This window comes from Semicossyphus pulcher, unplaced genomic scaffold (genome assembly GCF_022749685.1).
Source record: "Semicossyphus pulcher isolate SPU_LCO1_2020_fin unplaced genomic scaffold, fSemPul1.0.p SCAF_12, whole genome shotgun sequence".
NCBI classification, from domain to species: Eukaryota; Metazoa; Chordata; class Actinopteri; order Labriformes; family Labridae; genus Semicossyphus; species Semicossyphus pulcher.
In genome coordinates, this window is record NW_027211626.1 from 22,360,853 (window position 1) to 22,376,015 (window position 15,163).

Consider the following 15,163-nt stretch of genomic DNA (forward strand, 5'->3'; position numbering starts at 1 on the left):
CTGGTTACCATGGTAACCTAATCTGAAAAGCTAACCTGGTCTGGACCAGGTTATGTTCAGAGTTAAGGCTTAGAATCGGCTGTAAAGCGCCGCCCTATCATTACTAATGTCCTGATGATGGTCTCCGTGGGTAATATAGATCCTCAGCTGGGGTAATGTGTGCGAGGAAACTTCTGGAACATAACGTTATGCATGTAAAGACACAGAATGAAGCAGTGCAGGTACAGTAGCACGTACTGTATGCATCATAGAGCCTAAGGTTTTTCATCACAGATTAAATGAAATAAATTAATTAACTTGAATTCTATTTGGACAATAAGGCCACTTAAATTATTTCCACGCCTTTTTCATGAAGTGAAGTATCCGACCTAACTGTAGTTTCTGACTACACTAATGAAATCATATGTATCATGTTACAGTTTAAGAGTTGTACTATGTGTAGTTGTTACATTAGAAATAGGCACTGAGAGCATCGTGTGCAGCGTTCCTCTCTTGCCTTATTGCAGCAGCAATGTTGGTTTTTACAGTAATAACTTTTAAATATTCATCAGCGCTTCTCAGTTAAACAGTCTGACTGACGCAGACAAACGATAATCGCTCCTTTTTGTGCGGGAGAAGCGTCAAATGACGTGTAAAACACCCCTTTCTCTGTGAGCGCGAACAGAGCCTGAGTTAACAGAGAACGCTCATAACCACCTTTGTGATACCTGTTATCTCTAACTGGTGCTTGAGGCTTTGTCGAGCAAGCTTACGTAAAGAAAGCCTGGGTATGTTGAACTTGCTTCGTAGTACACCCCTCAGACAAGAAGCTGTTTTTCTTGCGCTGCAGCCGTCCCAAAGAGCTGCATTTAATCCAGCCGTGTAATAAACATGTATACACCTTTTCGTTCTCTGCAGATTCATCTCGAACAGAGACACCTTTCACACACAAGCAGTTATGTGGTCCATTGTTAATATAACTACTGGCTATAATAGCAGCTTTAGACAGAGCTTGTTTCCTTGATTGACAGCTGACCGTCCACATCCTTTATTATAAAGATTTTCAACTGCAAGAAACCCAGAGATGAAGCAGTTGGTAAATGCGTCCAACAGATTTTTCCTGCTTTTCTGTGGCAGTAATCTGCAGGCAGCACCTCAGAACAAAAGAGAAAAGTCTTTTGTGTTTTAAAAGCCATTACTCGGTACAGTGCTCATTAATCCACATCTGCAACTGCAAATATGGTACACCAGTCAATCGTTCTAACATTATTTTTCTAGCCTTTTATGCCTTCATTGATAGAGGACAGTAGCTCGTGTTGGAAGCAGGGGGCGAGAGAAAAGGGGATGACCATCGCCCACACTAGTCAATCCTTCTAATAAATATGGAGCTTAATCGCAGATATTGATTATTGTCTTCTTATATCATGCTACACGTGCTGTAAAAACTTACTGGCTTAATGTTTATTGAGTCCAACAGGGGTGCAAATCGGTGGCATTAATTGCCAATGAATTGGTCTCTAATTAGTTAGTTACATCATCCTTCCTTCATCCATCACCGATTTCCGGAGCGGAGTTGTTAAGGGGGTGAGCCATCCCGCATCCTCACTGTCTTTGGTGATAGTTGCTCATGCAAAACAGCAGGCGGGAAGTGACAGGTAAACAAATAGAGAAAAATTGCGGCTAGTCAACTTATCGTTTCAATAATCGATGACTATTCGGACATCAAAATAGTGTCGCAGCCCCAGAGTCCAAAGTTTTTTTTAATCCACGTTTGGTACTCTATGAAGTATTTGGGGTAGCGAGGCGGTGTGAGTGGGATTGATTAAAAATAAATAACAGTGTGAGCATGTTGCTGATTGGATCCCTGCAGATATGTTGACAAGAATAAAAATATAAAACATTACAAGTTATCTGAATTGTTCAACACTAGAACTGTTAATGCTGATCCCCGGGCAGCAGATTAGGCCTGAATCAGCCTCATCTGCCCGTTAATACCACTGTTTAATGTTCTCTCCCCAGACCTGCTGCTCTGAACCTCTGAACATGAGGGAACGATGAACTGCAGAGCCCAGAGGGATGATGGGCAGCGTCCTCTGTCCCCTCGCTTATCCATAAACTCCCTGTGCTGTGATAAAAGCCTTCAGCAGCAGAAAACGCAGCTTAAATCCATCCTGCTGTCACAAAGACAGCAGATTATCTCCACATGGCACCACACAGATTTCAAACAAGGCTCCCGCATGTGTGTGTTTATTTCCATCATGAACATATTTGTAGTGAAAACATGCAGATTTACTGCGTGTGTGTGCATGTGTGTCTAACAGGATTTTCATCTTCCAAACTGACTTACAGTACAACACAGAGCAGGATGGCAGGGCGGAGTATTTCTGGATGATTTAGATTTATGTTACCAAAATAAATGTCTTAAATCTGCTGTTTCTCACATCTTAAGTCGTCACAAACATCTTTAATATTGTGACAAAAGAGTCATTCATTTCAAGAATGCTATAAAAAGGTTCAATGAGCCACTGCAATCTAACGTCTCCTAAATAAACAGGCAGAATGCCAAATGAAATGCACCCGAGTGATGTGTGCAGACCATCGACTGTTTGAGAAGTAGCTACTGTTCCATCAGCCACTGGTTAGTGGACTTCTGTTTTTGAAGCCTCGAGTTTGGCATTTTGGTCGTTGCCAACTTGTTACTTTTTACAAGAAGTGAACACATTTGGGTCGATTTGCATTTAGAGTTACAATACTAGTTAAAAAAAACAATACTCGATACCTGTTTCGATACCACGGCAACAAAAATAGAGGTACTTTTCTTGTTTTTAATTTCCACCTTCACGCAGTGCTGATACAGAAAAAAGTCACTAAACACATACCAGCACATTTGACATACTGTTATTAGTACTGAAAGGCTTAATGAGCAGGATTTTCCATATTAAATATTCCCTCTTAATCATCACTCATAATCCAGTAGAAGTGCGATGTGGTATCTGCAGAGGATCTGCCCTTCATCTGTGTTTCTGTTGTTCTTATTATTCTACTGTGTTTGGGACATTTCTGGACGTCCATCGCTGGGCAGTGGTCTGGAGCTCAGCCAACAGTCCCGCAGGTCGAGTCTACATGAAAACGTAGCACAGAGGTGACATGGCTCTCTCTCTGCTCTGCTCTCTGTCTGTCTGCAACAGGCACTATCATAACATCTTTATGAGACGTGAAAGGGACTTCACAAAACGTCTTCATTTGCCGCTCTGTGAATGACAGCAGTCCGTTGTGTCGTTGTATGAGAGCTTCAGGAGACAGACGCACACACACTGTACCTTCCTGCAGGGTTGTGCGGAGATGTGGGTGTGTGTTAGTTTGTTGTTTGGAGCGTAACACCTGTGAAACAATCAGAAATAGTCTTACTTCTGTGTCTCACTGCGTTTTTTCATTAACGGCGCTTGCTCTCTTCACTTCCTGTCTATGTTGCTTGACCACAGCTGCTCTCTCTTTTTTGCTCACGGCAGCTTTGGGTTGAAAATCAGACTTCTTTTTTAAAAGCTTCAATACGTTCCGGTACTAACGGCGTAAAAATAATAGGGATTGTGTCTTTTAAAACATATCAAAAAGTATCGAAAATGTTGTCAACCCTTTTTGCATTATTACCTAATTGACAGTTATGTCGTCAAGAACAAGGCAGCCTCGCCCTAAAGCATCCCCGGTTATCAAACTCTAAATGGAACCATAAATCAGAACATTATGTATAGATGATGATTGAAACCAGTGAATGAGAAATGAACTCATTACTTTGCTAATAAATCAAGTTAGAAGTTGGCTCAAGTACAGACATCTATACAATTTGTAACCAGTGGTGTTGCCCCCTGCTTGACAGCAAGAATGCACATTAAACATTTACTTATCGATGCTGGTTTAAACACAACTCCTGGTTCAAGAAGGTTCAATCAAATCATGTATCTACATTTGTAAGCCTGGTTCTGTTATTGCTGCACATTTCCTGAAGTATTTAGTTTGTTCTTGATGATAAAGTCCCCAGACTTCCAGCAGATTGTCATTTTTAAACCCTCTAAGACACATTGCCACCAAAATACCAGCAAACAGCTTTGTGTTGCTCATTTGAATGAAGCTCCCAGCTGTGAACTCTGTGCTTGGTACCAAAATACCACACAGACAGGCAGAGCTTAAGGTCAGGAAAATACCAAACTGTTGCAGCGCTGCTTATTGAGCGGCCATGATGATGGAAAGTACACAGACCCAGACTCAAAGGATAAATGATCACGGACATGTGACACATTTTGATGCAGAGCTACTGAATAAAACTTTTACCCCAGTATAAGAAAAGGAGCAGACTTTAACCCTTTTATGAATAACCATTAATGTTTTGTTTTGTTTCTTCCTGTCACTGTGTGACGTGTAAACAGTTGTGTGTTTCTGCCAACATGACATGGCCGTGTGATGGAGTCATGGAATACTATGAACCACAGAGACAGCAGAGGGGAAGCTCCTCGTCAGCTGCTCCTGAATGACTGAGACTGCTGTGTGTGTGTGTGTGTGTGCGTGTGTGTGTGAGAACAGCTGCTGGGTCTCTTTGTGTCAGTTCAGAGTGACGTTTGGCCTAAAGACACCAACTGACGACAGACAGATGATCAGTTAACGACCATCAATCTGCTATGAGCTGATCTAGTTTGATTGATTTGATCTTTATCAAAGAGCTAATCAATACTTGACTGCAATTAATAACTGGAGCAGCAGTTGTACTATCTGCAGTGACAGCATCTGAAGTTGCATTAATAGATAAGCCGTAGAAAGTGGGAAAAAAAAAAATTAGAAGTCACACAAATGCTGTAATTATGACGTCTGCTGTGTTTTTTAGGGAAACTGACAAACCATTATCATTTTACGAATTCCAGATAAATCAGCAATAAATAAAACAATGTACAGTGAAAATCCAGAAGGAAATATGTGCATATTACAAGTTAAAACAACATATTTGATAACCTGTTGGCTGCTGTTAGTCAAAAGCTAACCATAGCAGTTAGCCACATTTACGTTAGCTAAGACATGGCTGATATTACTGTTTGGTTGTGTGATGTGATAAAATAAGAAAAGCGTAAATTCACTTTTTCTAGCTAACTGTTTGTAAGCTAGGAATTTACTTCCTACCAAACCAATAATGTTAGCTAGGACCTGATCGAATGCTTATGCTATCTGTTTATTTAGTAGCTAATGCTTATCAAATGTCTTGTTTTACTTTGAAATTCAGCCTGATGTCCCTCTAGGTTTTTAATATCAATTGTCTTGTTGGTCGGTCATTAATCGAGAAGAGGTGAAATGCCCTACATTACCCTACATTGATATGACCTAGCCTACAAGCTGAGACACTGCTGTATACATTATAACAGCACTTGAGCTTCTCACCCTGATAATGAGGAGAATGGCCGGCATGTGAATGTGCCGAATAAAGCAACAGTGAAAATAAGTGTATTGCAGCCCTAAACATTACAGCCTGCTTGAGCCTACTTTGTTCCAAAGCTATGAGCTTGTTCCTAGCTTGTTCTAAAGCTATGAGTATAAAGCTACATGATGGCTGTGTAGGGTTAGCTAGTGCCGCATTAGTACACTGAACTCCGTCCAGAGACGCTAAACACCTGCCGCAAAAATAGATCATCAACGACCTGCACTAAACTCCTGCAGCCAAAAATAGACAACCACTGTCCACACTCAACACCTGCAGGCGTCAATAATCACTGGCAGACTATGCTAACGCTGGGTGCTAACAGCAGAATCTGCTGTGACTTTGTCCTGCGATTGGTTTGCTGAATTAACTGTGTAACGTTTGTAATAAATATCCAAGCTTCAAACCAAACATTAGAGAGGCTTTCAGACACTTAAATGACAATATTTTGAATTCTGATTGCTTGAATTTTGATGCTAATTATTAAGTAGGCTACATAAGACCCACAATTATATATTAAGAAGGCTGTTGTGGATTTGGGTTTCTTTGGGCATTATATGTTGTGAGGAGTGTGTGAGAATCCATGAACACATCATAAAAACTGCCAGACTAAAAACCAGCTTAGAGTAACTATTAAGTTTATTGATGAGGAAAAAACTAGAGCTGTTTCCACCGATCCAATAAAGAAAAACATCTGCAGCTAACAGGGCAACAACAGCATCTCATGTCTCTGAGAGGATTTTCTTTTCTCTGAATCAAATCTTTTCCAGGAATAAATATCGACGCTCCTCACACCTCGAAACATGTTTCCACCCTGTCAGGTCATCCCCCACCCAGCAGAAGGACGACTGTGAGTGATTCAGAGCACAAATTAAACCCTCAAACCCGTCAAACACAGTGGAGGCTTCAAAACACATTTCAGCACTGTACAATGTACACACAATGTACTTAGCACAAGAGGGGTCAGAGGTCACGGCCAGCCTGAAAAGATTTCAGCCCTGCAAAAGACATTTCGACACAACTGATTAACTGCATTTTTACTGGGAGGATTCAACCTGTGAGCCTGCAGTTACAGGAGACACTTATGTCACGTGTTAAGTTGCCAAATCTCGTATCTCCTAAGTATTTGTTTCCCTACGTTTCCTGTGTGTCTGTCAGCTTCTGTTCTTTCTCCTACAGCATCATGAGATGAACAAACTAAGGCTAAATTTGGCCTTCAAAATAAGAGACTTTAAAATAACGCTTTGCAGTTAGATTATCATGCATCTTATTATTGTTACTTTTAAAAAAATATATAGCTTTTTAAATCTGCATGCTGCTGAAGGAAACTGGGTGCACAAAATTAAAGTTAGCTAAATTGCTGCTGTTGTAATGCTGTTCTGCTTTGTTCTAGTTTCTCAGTTGTATAAATCATTATTATTTTAACAACTGAAAAGACATGAACAGTGAAAATACGGAGGGAAAGTTTCAAGTTTATTTCAAGTTAAAACAACTCATTTGATAACCTATTAGCTATAGTCAGACATCAGTTTACATTAGCATTCAGCTACTTACTAACATTACCGTTAGCAAGGAAGTGGCTAAAAGTCTTTTGGTACTAATACACGATACAATGGGAAAGGCGTAAATTCCTAACAAGAACTGTTTTATCTAGGAATTTACTTCCTAGCTAACGTACCATTAACTAATGAAATGTTAGCTAGGAAGGGACTGAATGCTAGCATAAGCTGTTGTCTAATGTTAGCTAACGGGTTATCAAATATGTTGTATTACTTGGAATATGGCTCAATCTCCCTCCAAATTTTTCACTATCAATTGTTTTTACAATTTCACATTAGTTGATCTTTTCAGTCAATTTAAACCAGACAAAACATTCACTAGATCCTGATCCTCCACTGGGATGATTTGCTCTTTTTCTCTGTTGTTTAATGACTGTTAGAGTTTTGGACTGCTGGTCGGACAAAATTAGCAGTCTGAGGACTTGAAGAATTTCTTTTTTTTTTAATTTTGAAAATCAAACAATTCATCGATTCACTAATTTTCTCTAGGATTTGGTTCTATTTGGCCCCAAAAAGTCAACCAGGAAGTATAAAGAAAAACGAGAGCAGATGAACAGCTGAGCTAATATGTCAGTGGTGTCATATGGTGAGTACAACATCTTCCTAATGTTTCCTCAAAGACAAACTTCTGCACTGCATCACATCCTGCAACTAATTAGGCTTTGTACATTTTTTGCAAAGGCTTTACTGTGCTAACATAAAGATCTTCCCTATCAAAATAAAATGTCTACTTTTTGCACATTACTTATTGATATTTAAATGTTTGACAATCAAACCTAAATCACCGAAAAGCAGCCAAGCAAATATAATGTCAAAGGATCCCAACAGATTCTGCTGTTGCCCAGAGAGAGAGCAGACGATGAAGAACTGCAGAGTGTAGTTGAGATATGAGGCAGAGGAGTGATTTCTGTCCCTGTCTGTGGTCTGTTCATTCCTGCTCCGTCTATTCAGAGAGTCACTGCTGTGAAACCAACACCAGCGCCACTTTTAGGCCTCCGGCTCTGCTTTCGGCCCCACTGACAAATCCTGGCAGCCGCCTCAACCCGCGGGCCAGCTGGGGGGCCACAGATCTCACCCTGACAACTCCACATGTGTTTCTGAATCACCGATGAATCACGGCTTATTATCAAAACCAGCCGTGCGTAACATAAGAGAGGCAACAATCAGCACAAGACATCCAGAGAAACAGCAGTTTCAGGTTCCCAAGGCAGCTTTAAAACCAAAGCAGGCATCATGTTTCCTCTTCTCATAGGCAGCCATTGGCTTTCATTCATTTCAATAAAGTATGAAAACCAACTGGCAGAGACGTAAGAATTCTTTGTATCAATAACTTTTTTCACTGTGAACTAACCTTACTGATAGGGTAATACAAGTTCTCTGTGGTGATGCTGATTTAATTGGCTGATTTAATTAACTAAACATTTGATTCTCAGATGAATCAAATTTAAACAACGGCAGCTGTCAACGTGAAGAATGTGCTTGTCTTCAACCTGAAGTCCTTAAAATCTTTATTTTGTTAAAACAAGTTAACAAATCTGCCAATGTGGTTGGAATATTTTCTCAAATCGAGTACAATTTTTCTCAACTCTAGTGGAGCAACCTGCATCAGTCTTATTTTAACTGATTATACTAACATTTTAATCATCTTTTAAATGTATTTCTGCATCGTAGGTAAAAAGACTTCCTTGTCTCATTCATTATTAAGTGTTATTTTTGAGTTATTTTTAAATTTCGACAGTGGACAGAGGAGTAGAGTACAGCGTGAGAGGGATGACAGAAAACGAGGGCATGCAACCAAGCCCCCCACTAAAGTCCCAACCAGGACGTTAAGATTACATGATCACGTAACAACACGGCCCCCACGCCTCGCTCTTTTTGTCACTCATTTCTAGGAAATTATTGAAATAAGCAATTTTTTTCAGAAACAGCTTCATGTATTTTTATAACAGAAGCAGGTTTTTGTCACTTGTTTTCAAGAAATTAAGACTTTCAGGACAGACATGATTTGATAAGACATAAAAACACTAAGAAGTTAGGTACTTGATGGTATACCTTAACCTGCAGATATCTTGAATTAAAGGATACTTGATTGATCATAAACTGGTTAAACATGCAGAAACATTCCAGTAGGCTCCAAAAACAGGTGTTCTTTAACTCAGTTTATCAGCAGTTTCTTACCCTGGAGATGGTCAGCGGCATGTTGAAGTCCTTCCCTCCCTGCAGCCTGAAGCCCCAGGGGCCAGGGCCGGGCAGCGACACGGTGTAGACGCTCATTCTTCCAAACACTTAAAAAGGTCCTCCGAAATGGACAACGGCGATTAAACCAAACGTTTTAAATGCCCACAGGTGCTGGAGGGATGGGAGGGCGGGCCGGCGGCAAGCAGCCTCTGAAAGGTGACAGAGAAGAGATATCAGACAGGTGAAACGATGGAGAAACAAACCAGACGTGAAAATGAAAAAAGTGTCGAATCACGAACCAGAAAGAGACAGAAAAGAAGAAGCTGAGCGAGGAGAAAGGAGAGGACTTGCCTGCTCAGAAGAGCTGAAGTGACAGCCTAAGAATAGCCAGAGATAGCCCTGTTGCATTGTGGGGGGTGGAGGGGTGAGGCGGGGTGAGGTAGGGTGAGGTAGGGCGGGGGAGAAAGGAGGGGGGGGTGTACTTATATGGCGTGAAAGGGGACACCCGGTATGCCAGGCTCGCCGTGATTCACCGGGGCTAATATAGACCCAGAAGATTCTTCCCTCACCTCCTCAATTCCCCCCTCCTCCTGTAATGTCCCATTACGCCCAGGGTCTCCCTCGGACCCAATCAGGGGCCACGCCAGGAAACATCTCATTATCTTCATGACGATAAAGCCCAATCTGAAAGGCCACGAGTTAAGTGGCTGCGATAGCTGAAAGGTCAGCGGCAGATGGATATTACAGCAAGGTCACAGGTTCAAACAGTAACACTTGTACACAGTTATGCAACTTCAGCTATTTGACTCTTTAAACATTGAGACAGGAGGAAGCATGCATATATCACTGGTATAAATAAAAGACAACATTATCACAATATATTCAATATATTGAACCCCAACACCTGTATCGTGATACATATCGTATCGCCAGATGGCTGCCAACACACAGCTTAAAGGAGACATTCGCCCCTGGAAAAAGCCGCTGTCAGTCAAAGCTGGTGTTCTCTGTAATCAGTAGAAGCAATAATATTTGAAATTGGTGCCATAGCTGTGGAGAAAGATCCCTTTAAAAATAAAATAAGTTTTACAGCTGACAGCAGTGATGACAGCAGTGTCACTAGAAGCGGCCTCAGTCAGTACAGTAACACATGTATGACAGGTTAATGGTCTTTTATTTGGGCAGGTGCTAACACCAACAGGTGACACACACACACACACACACACACACTAACAAACACACTGCTGAGCTGTCAGCTTGTGTGAGGTTTCATGTAATGGCTGTTTTATAACTTTTAACGCAACTCACATAAACTACACAATAGTAATTAGAAGACTGAGTTTATTAAAGAAAAAAGTGGATCTTTTCTACTTTCATTAACCATCTAAGACCCTGTCATGTTTCTGCCTTCTTTTTTACGATGGTTTTCAGCTCCTCTGCAGAGACTGACAGGCTGACCTCAGAGCAGCCTCATCTGCTCAGCCTGTGACATCATCAGCTAAGTTTAGATGCTTTGTCAAAGAGAGGAATGTCAAGTAGACACTGTGCTGATACTGCTGGACAAGAGTTTCCCCCGGGCACGCTGTTTTAAGTATTTAATTTCAGTATGATTAAAATAAATTTTCATCTCAAGTCTCAAACAGTTGCCCAAGGTATACAGCGTTTCTTTCTTTCTTTCTAACACAAAGTTAAAGTGAAACAGTCAGTTTGGTGAGGTTTGGGCAAACTAACTGCCTCGTTTGACCCATCCATGGCCCCCAAGCGCCAGCCAAAGCCGACTGTATCAGTCTTCCTACTACCTTACAAGCAGCTGTTGGTCTGAGCATCTAATATTGCCACTGATGATTTACATTGATGTTAGTTGAAAGCCTGCGTCTCATCCAGACGTTGAAGGGTACCTTGCATGTTTCTATTGGGCGTAAGGGGCAAAGATAAAGCATCAGTATGTGATGATCTGAGAATGACAATATGCTAATTAGTGACTTCCAGGTTTGATAGCTTTGTTCTAACCTCTGTTGGTGCATTACTGCTTGTTATGGAGGCACATTTATACAGGCAGACTCGGGAGGATAATGTCTTCCAGACAACAGAGTGTGAATAACAAAGTCCAGTGAACAACATGGAAAAATTAAACCATTAAAGAATCCAACTAGGCAACATTACATATTCATCAAGTTAAAATGAATGCTCTTTAGGCCTGGAACTGTTTGGTTGGTTGGTCAGTCCAACAAAGAAACACATACAGGTCAGATTTCAACTTACTTTGCTGATAATGTTTCTGCTCTCCAGAGGATAAAACCATTTAGACTTTGATGACACTACTGCAGGTTCAGACACTCGGTGCTGTTTTCAGGTCAAGTTAAGAAGACAAACTGAGTCAATCGGATGGCATGGTGTGAGTCACATTCACAGCGAACAGCTATATGAGTAGGGTGTTAAATAGTGTGAGTGTGCGTGTGTCTCTCGTTGTGTGTGAGAGTATTTGATGAAGGAGGAGGGTAGTGTGATAGTGGATCTCTCTCTCAGCATTAACAACATATCTGACCTCGGAGCAGTTGTGAATAGTTTGTCATTTTAAACAGCTTCTTAATAGAGCTGCCTTGTTAAGTTAAAGGTCAGGTCAGTTAAAGTAATGCTGATGAATAAACTGTAATATACACACTTAAATACACACAAGTGGACTGGTTACAGTGGGACAGACGGTCTGAGTGGACAAGTTACAGTGGGACAGACGGTCTGAGTGGACAGGTTGCAGTGGGACAGACGGTCTGAGTGGACCGGTTACAGTGAGACAGACGGTCTGAGTGGACTGGTTACAGTGGCACAGACGGTCTGAGTGGAGCGTTTGCAGTGGGACAGACGGTCTGAGTGTTGTAGTGGGACAGACGGTCTGAGTGGACCGGTTGCAGTGGGACAGACGGTCTGAGTGGACCGGTTGCAGTGAGACAGACGGTCTGAGTGTTGCAGTGGGACAGACGGTCTGAGTGGACCGGTTGCAGTGGGACAGACAGTCTGAGTGGTCCGGTTGCAGTGGGACAGATGGTCAAAGTGGACAGACGGTCTGAGTGGACTGGTTACAGTGAGACAGACAGTCTGAGTGGTCCGGTTGCAGTGGGACAGATGGTCAAAGTGGACAGATGGTCTGAGTGGACCGGTTGCAGTAGGACAGATGGTCAAAGTGGACAGACGGTCTGAGTGGACTGGTTACAGTGAGACAGACAGTCTGAGTGGAGCGTTTGCAGTGGGACAGACGGTCTGAGTGTTGTAGTGGGACAGACGGTCTGAGTGGACCGGTTGCAGTGGGACAGACGGTCTGAGTGGAGCGTTTGCAGTGGGACAGACGGTCTGAGTGTTGTAGTGGGACAGACGGTCTGAGTGGACCGGTTGCAGTGGGACAGACGGTCTGAGTGGACCGGTTGCAGTGGGACAGACGGTCTGAGTGGACCGGTTGCAGTGAGACAGACGGTCTGAGTGTTGCAGTGGGACAGACGGTCTGAGTGGACCGGTTGCAGTGGGACAGACAGTCTGAGTGGTCCGGTTGCAGTGGGACAGATGGTCAAAGTGGACAGACGGTCTGAGTGGACTGGTTACAGTGAGACAGACAGTCTGAGTGGTCCGGTTGCAGTGGGACAGATGGTCAAAGTGGACAGATGGTCTGAGTGGACCGGTTGCAGTAGGACAGATGGTCAAAGTGGACAGACGGTCTGAGTGGACTGGTTACAGTGAGACAGACGGTCTGAGTGGACCGGTTGCAGTGGGACAGACGGTCTGAGTGGACCGGTTGCAGTGGGACAGACGGTCTGAGTGGATAGACGGTCTGAGTGGACTGGTTGCAGTGAGACAGACGGTCTGAGTGTTGCAGTGGGACAGACGGTCTGAGTGGACCTGTTGCAGTGGGACAGACAGTCTGAGTGGTCCGGTTGCAGTGGGACAGATGGTCTGAGTGGACCGGTTGCAGTAGGACAGATGGTCAAAGTGGACAGATGGTCTGAGTGGACTGGTTACAGTGAGACAGACAGTCTGAGTGGACCGGTTGCAGTGGGACAGACAGTCTGAGTGGACCGGTTGCAGTTGGACAGACTGTCTGAGTGGACCGGTTGCAGTGGGACAGACGGTCTGAGTGGACAGACGGTCTGAGTGGACCGGTTGCAGTGAGACAGACGGTCTGAGTGTTGCAGTGGGACAGACGGTCTGAGTGGACCGGTTGCAGTGGGACAGACGGTCTGAGTGGACAGACGGTCTGAGTGGACCGGTTGCAGTGAGACAGACGGTCTGAGTGTTGCAGTGGGACAGACGGTCTGAGTGGTCCGGTTGCAGTGGGACAGATGGACTGAGTGGACCGGTTGCAGTAGGACAGATGGTCAAAGTGGACAGACGGTCTGAGTGGACTGGTTGCAGTGAGACAGACGGTCTGAGTGGACCGGTTGCAGTGGGACAGACAGTCTGAGTGGACAGACGGTCTGAGTGGACTGGTTGCAGTGAGACAGACGGTCTGAGTGGACCGGTTACAGTAGGACAGACGGTCTTGAGTGGACCGGTTACAGTGAGACAGACGGTCTGAGTGGACCGGTTACAGTGGGACAAACGGTCTGAGTGGACCAGTTGCAGTGAGACAGACGGTCTGAGTGGACTGGTTACAGTGGGACAAACTGTCTGAGTGGACCGGTTGCAGTGAGACAGACGGTCTGAGTGGACCGGTTACAGTGAGACAGACGGTCTGAGTGGACCGGTTACAGTGGGACAAACGGTCTGAGTGGACCGGTTGCAGTGAGACAGACGGTCTGAGTGGACCGGTTGCAGTGGGACAAACGGTCTGAGTGGACCGGTTGCAGTGAGACAGACGGTCTGAGTGGACCAGTTACAGTGGGACAGATGGTCTGAGTGGACCGGTTACAGTGAGACAGGCGATCTGAGTGGACCGGTTACAGTGGGACAGACGGTCTTGAGTGGACCGGTTACAGTGAGACAGGCGGTCTGAGTGGACCGTTTACAGTGGGACAAACGGTCTGAGTGGACCGTTCACAGTGGGACAGACAGTCTGAGTGGAGCGGTTGCTGTGGGACAGACAGTCTTGAGTGGACTGGTTACAGTGAGACAGACGGTCTGAGTGGACCAGTTGCAGAGAGACAGACAGCCTGAGTGGATAGGTTACAGTGGGACAGACGGTCTGAGTGGACTGGTGACAGTGAGACAGACGGTCTTGAGTGGACCGGTTTCAGTGAGACAGACAGCCTGAGTGGACTGGTGACAGTGAGACAGACGGTCTTGAGTGGACTGGTTGTAGTGGGACAGACGGTCTGAGTGGACTGGTGACAGTGAGACAGACGGTCTTGAGTGGACTGGTCACAATGGGACAAACAGTCTGAGTGGACTGGTTACAGTGCGACCTACAGCCTGAGTGGACTGGTGACAGTGGGACAGATGGTCTGAGTGGACCGGTTACAGTGAGACAGGCGATCTGAGTGGACCGGTTACAGTGGGACAGACGGTCTTGAGTGGACTGGTTGTAGTGGGACAGACGGTCTGAGTGGACTGGTGACAGTGAGACAGACGGTCTGAGTGTTGCAGTGGGACAAACGGTCTGAGTGGACCGGTTACAGTGAGACAGACGGTCTGAGTGGACCGGTTACAGTGGGACAGATGGTCTGAGTGGACCGGTTACAGTGAGACAGGCGATCTGAGTGGACCGGTTACAGTGGGACAGACGGTCTTGAGTGGACCGGTTACAGTGAGACAGGCGGTCTGAGTGGACCGTTTACAGTGGGACAAACGGTCTGAGTGGACCGTTCACAGTGGGACAGACAGTCTGAGTGGAGCGGTTGCTGTGGGACAGACAGTCTTGAGTGGACTGGTTACAGTGAGACAGACGGTCTGAGTGGACCAGTTGCAGAGAGACAGACAGCCTGAGTGGATAGGTTACAGTGGGACAGACGGTCTGAGTGGACTGGTGACAGTGAGACAGACGGTCTTGAGTGGACCGGTTTCAGTGAGA

The 15,163-nt window shown here is 44.3% G+C and overlaps 1 protein-coding gene across 4 annotated transcripts in view; it reads right to left on the bottom strand.

The window, feature by feature from the left end:
- Nucleotides 1–9,331, bottom strand: part of LOC138588335 (LIM domain-binding protein 3-like) — a 48,859-nt gene extending 39,528 nt beyond the window's left edge. For all 4 annotated transcript variants that reach the window (XM_069658398.1, XM_069658397.1, XM_069658396.1 and 1 more), the window contains exon 1: nucleotides 9,172–9,331. In XM_069658398.1, the coding sequence (XP_069514499.1) occupies nucleotides 9,172–9,267 (96 nt within the window). In that variant the 5' untranslated portion in view covers nucleotides 9,268–9,331. The remainder of the gene's footprint in view (nucleotides 1–9,171) is intronic.
- Between the last annotated feature and the right edge of the window lie 5,832 nt (nucleotides 9,332–15,163).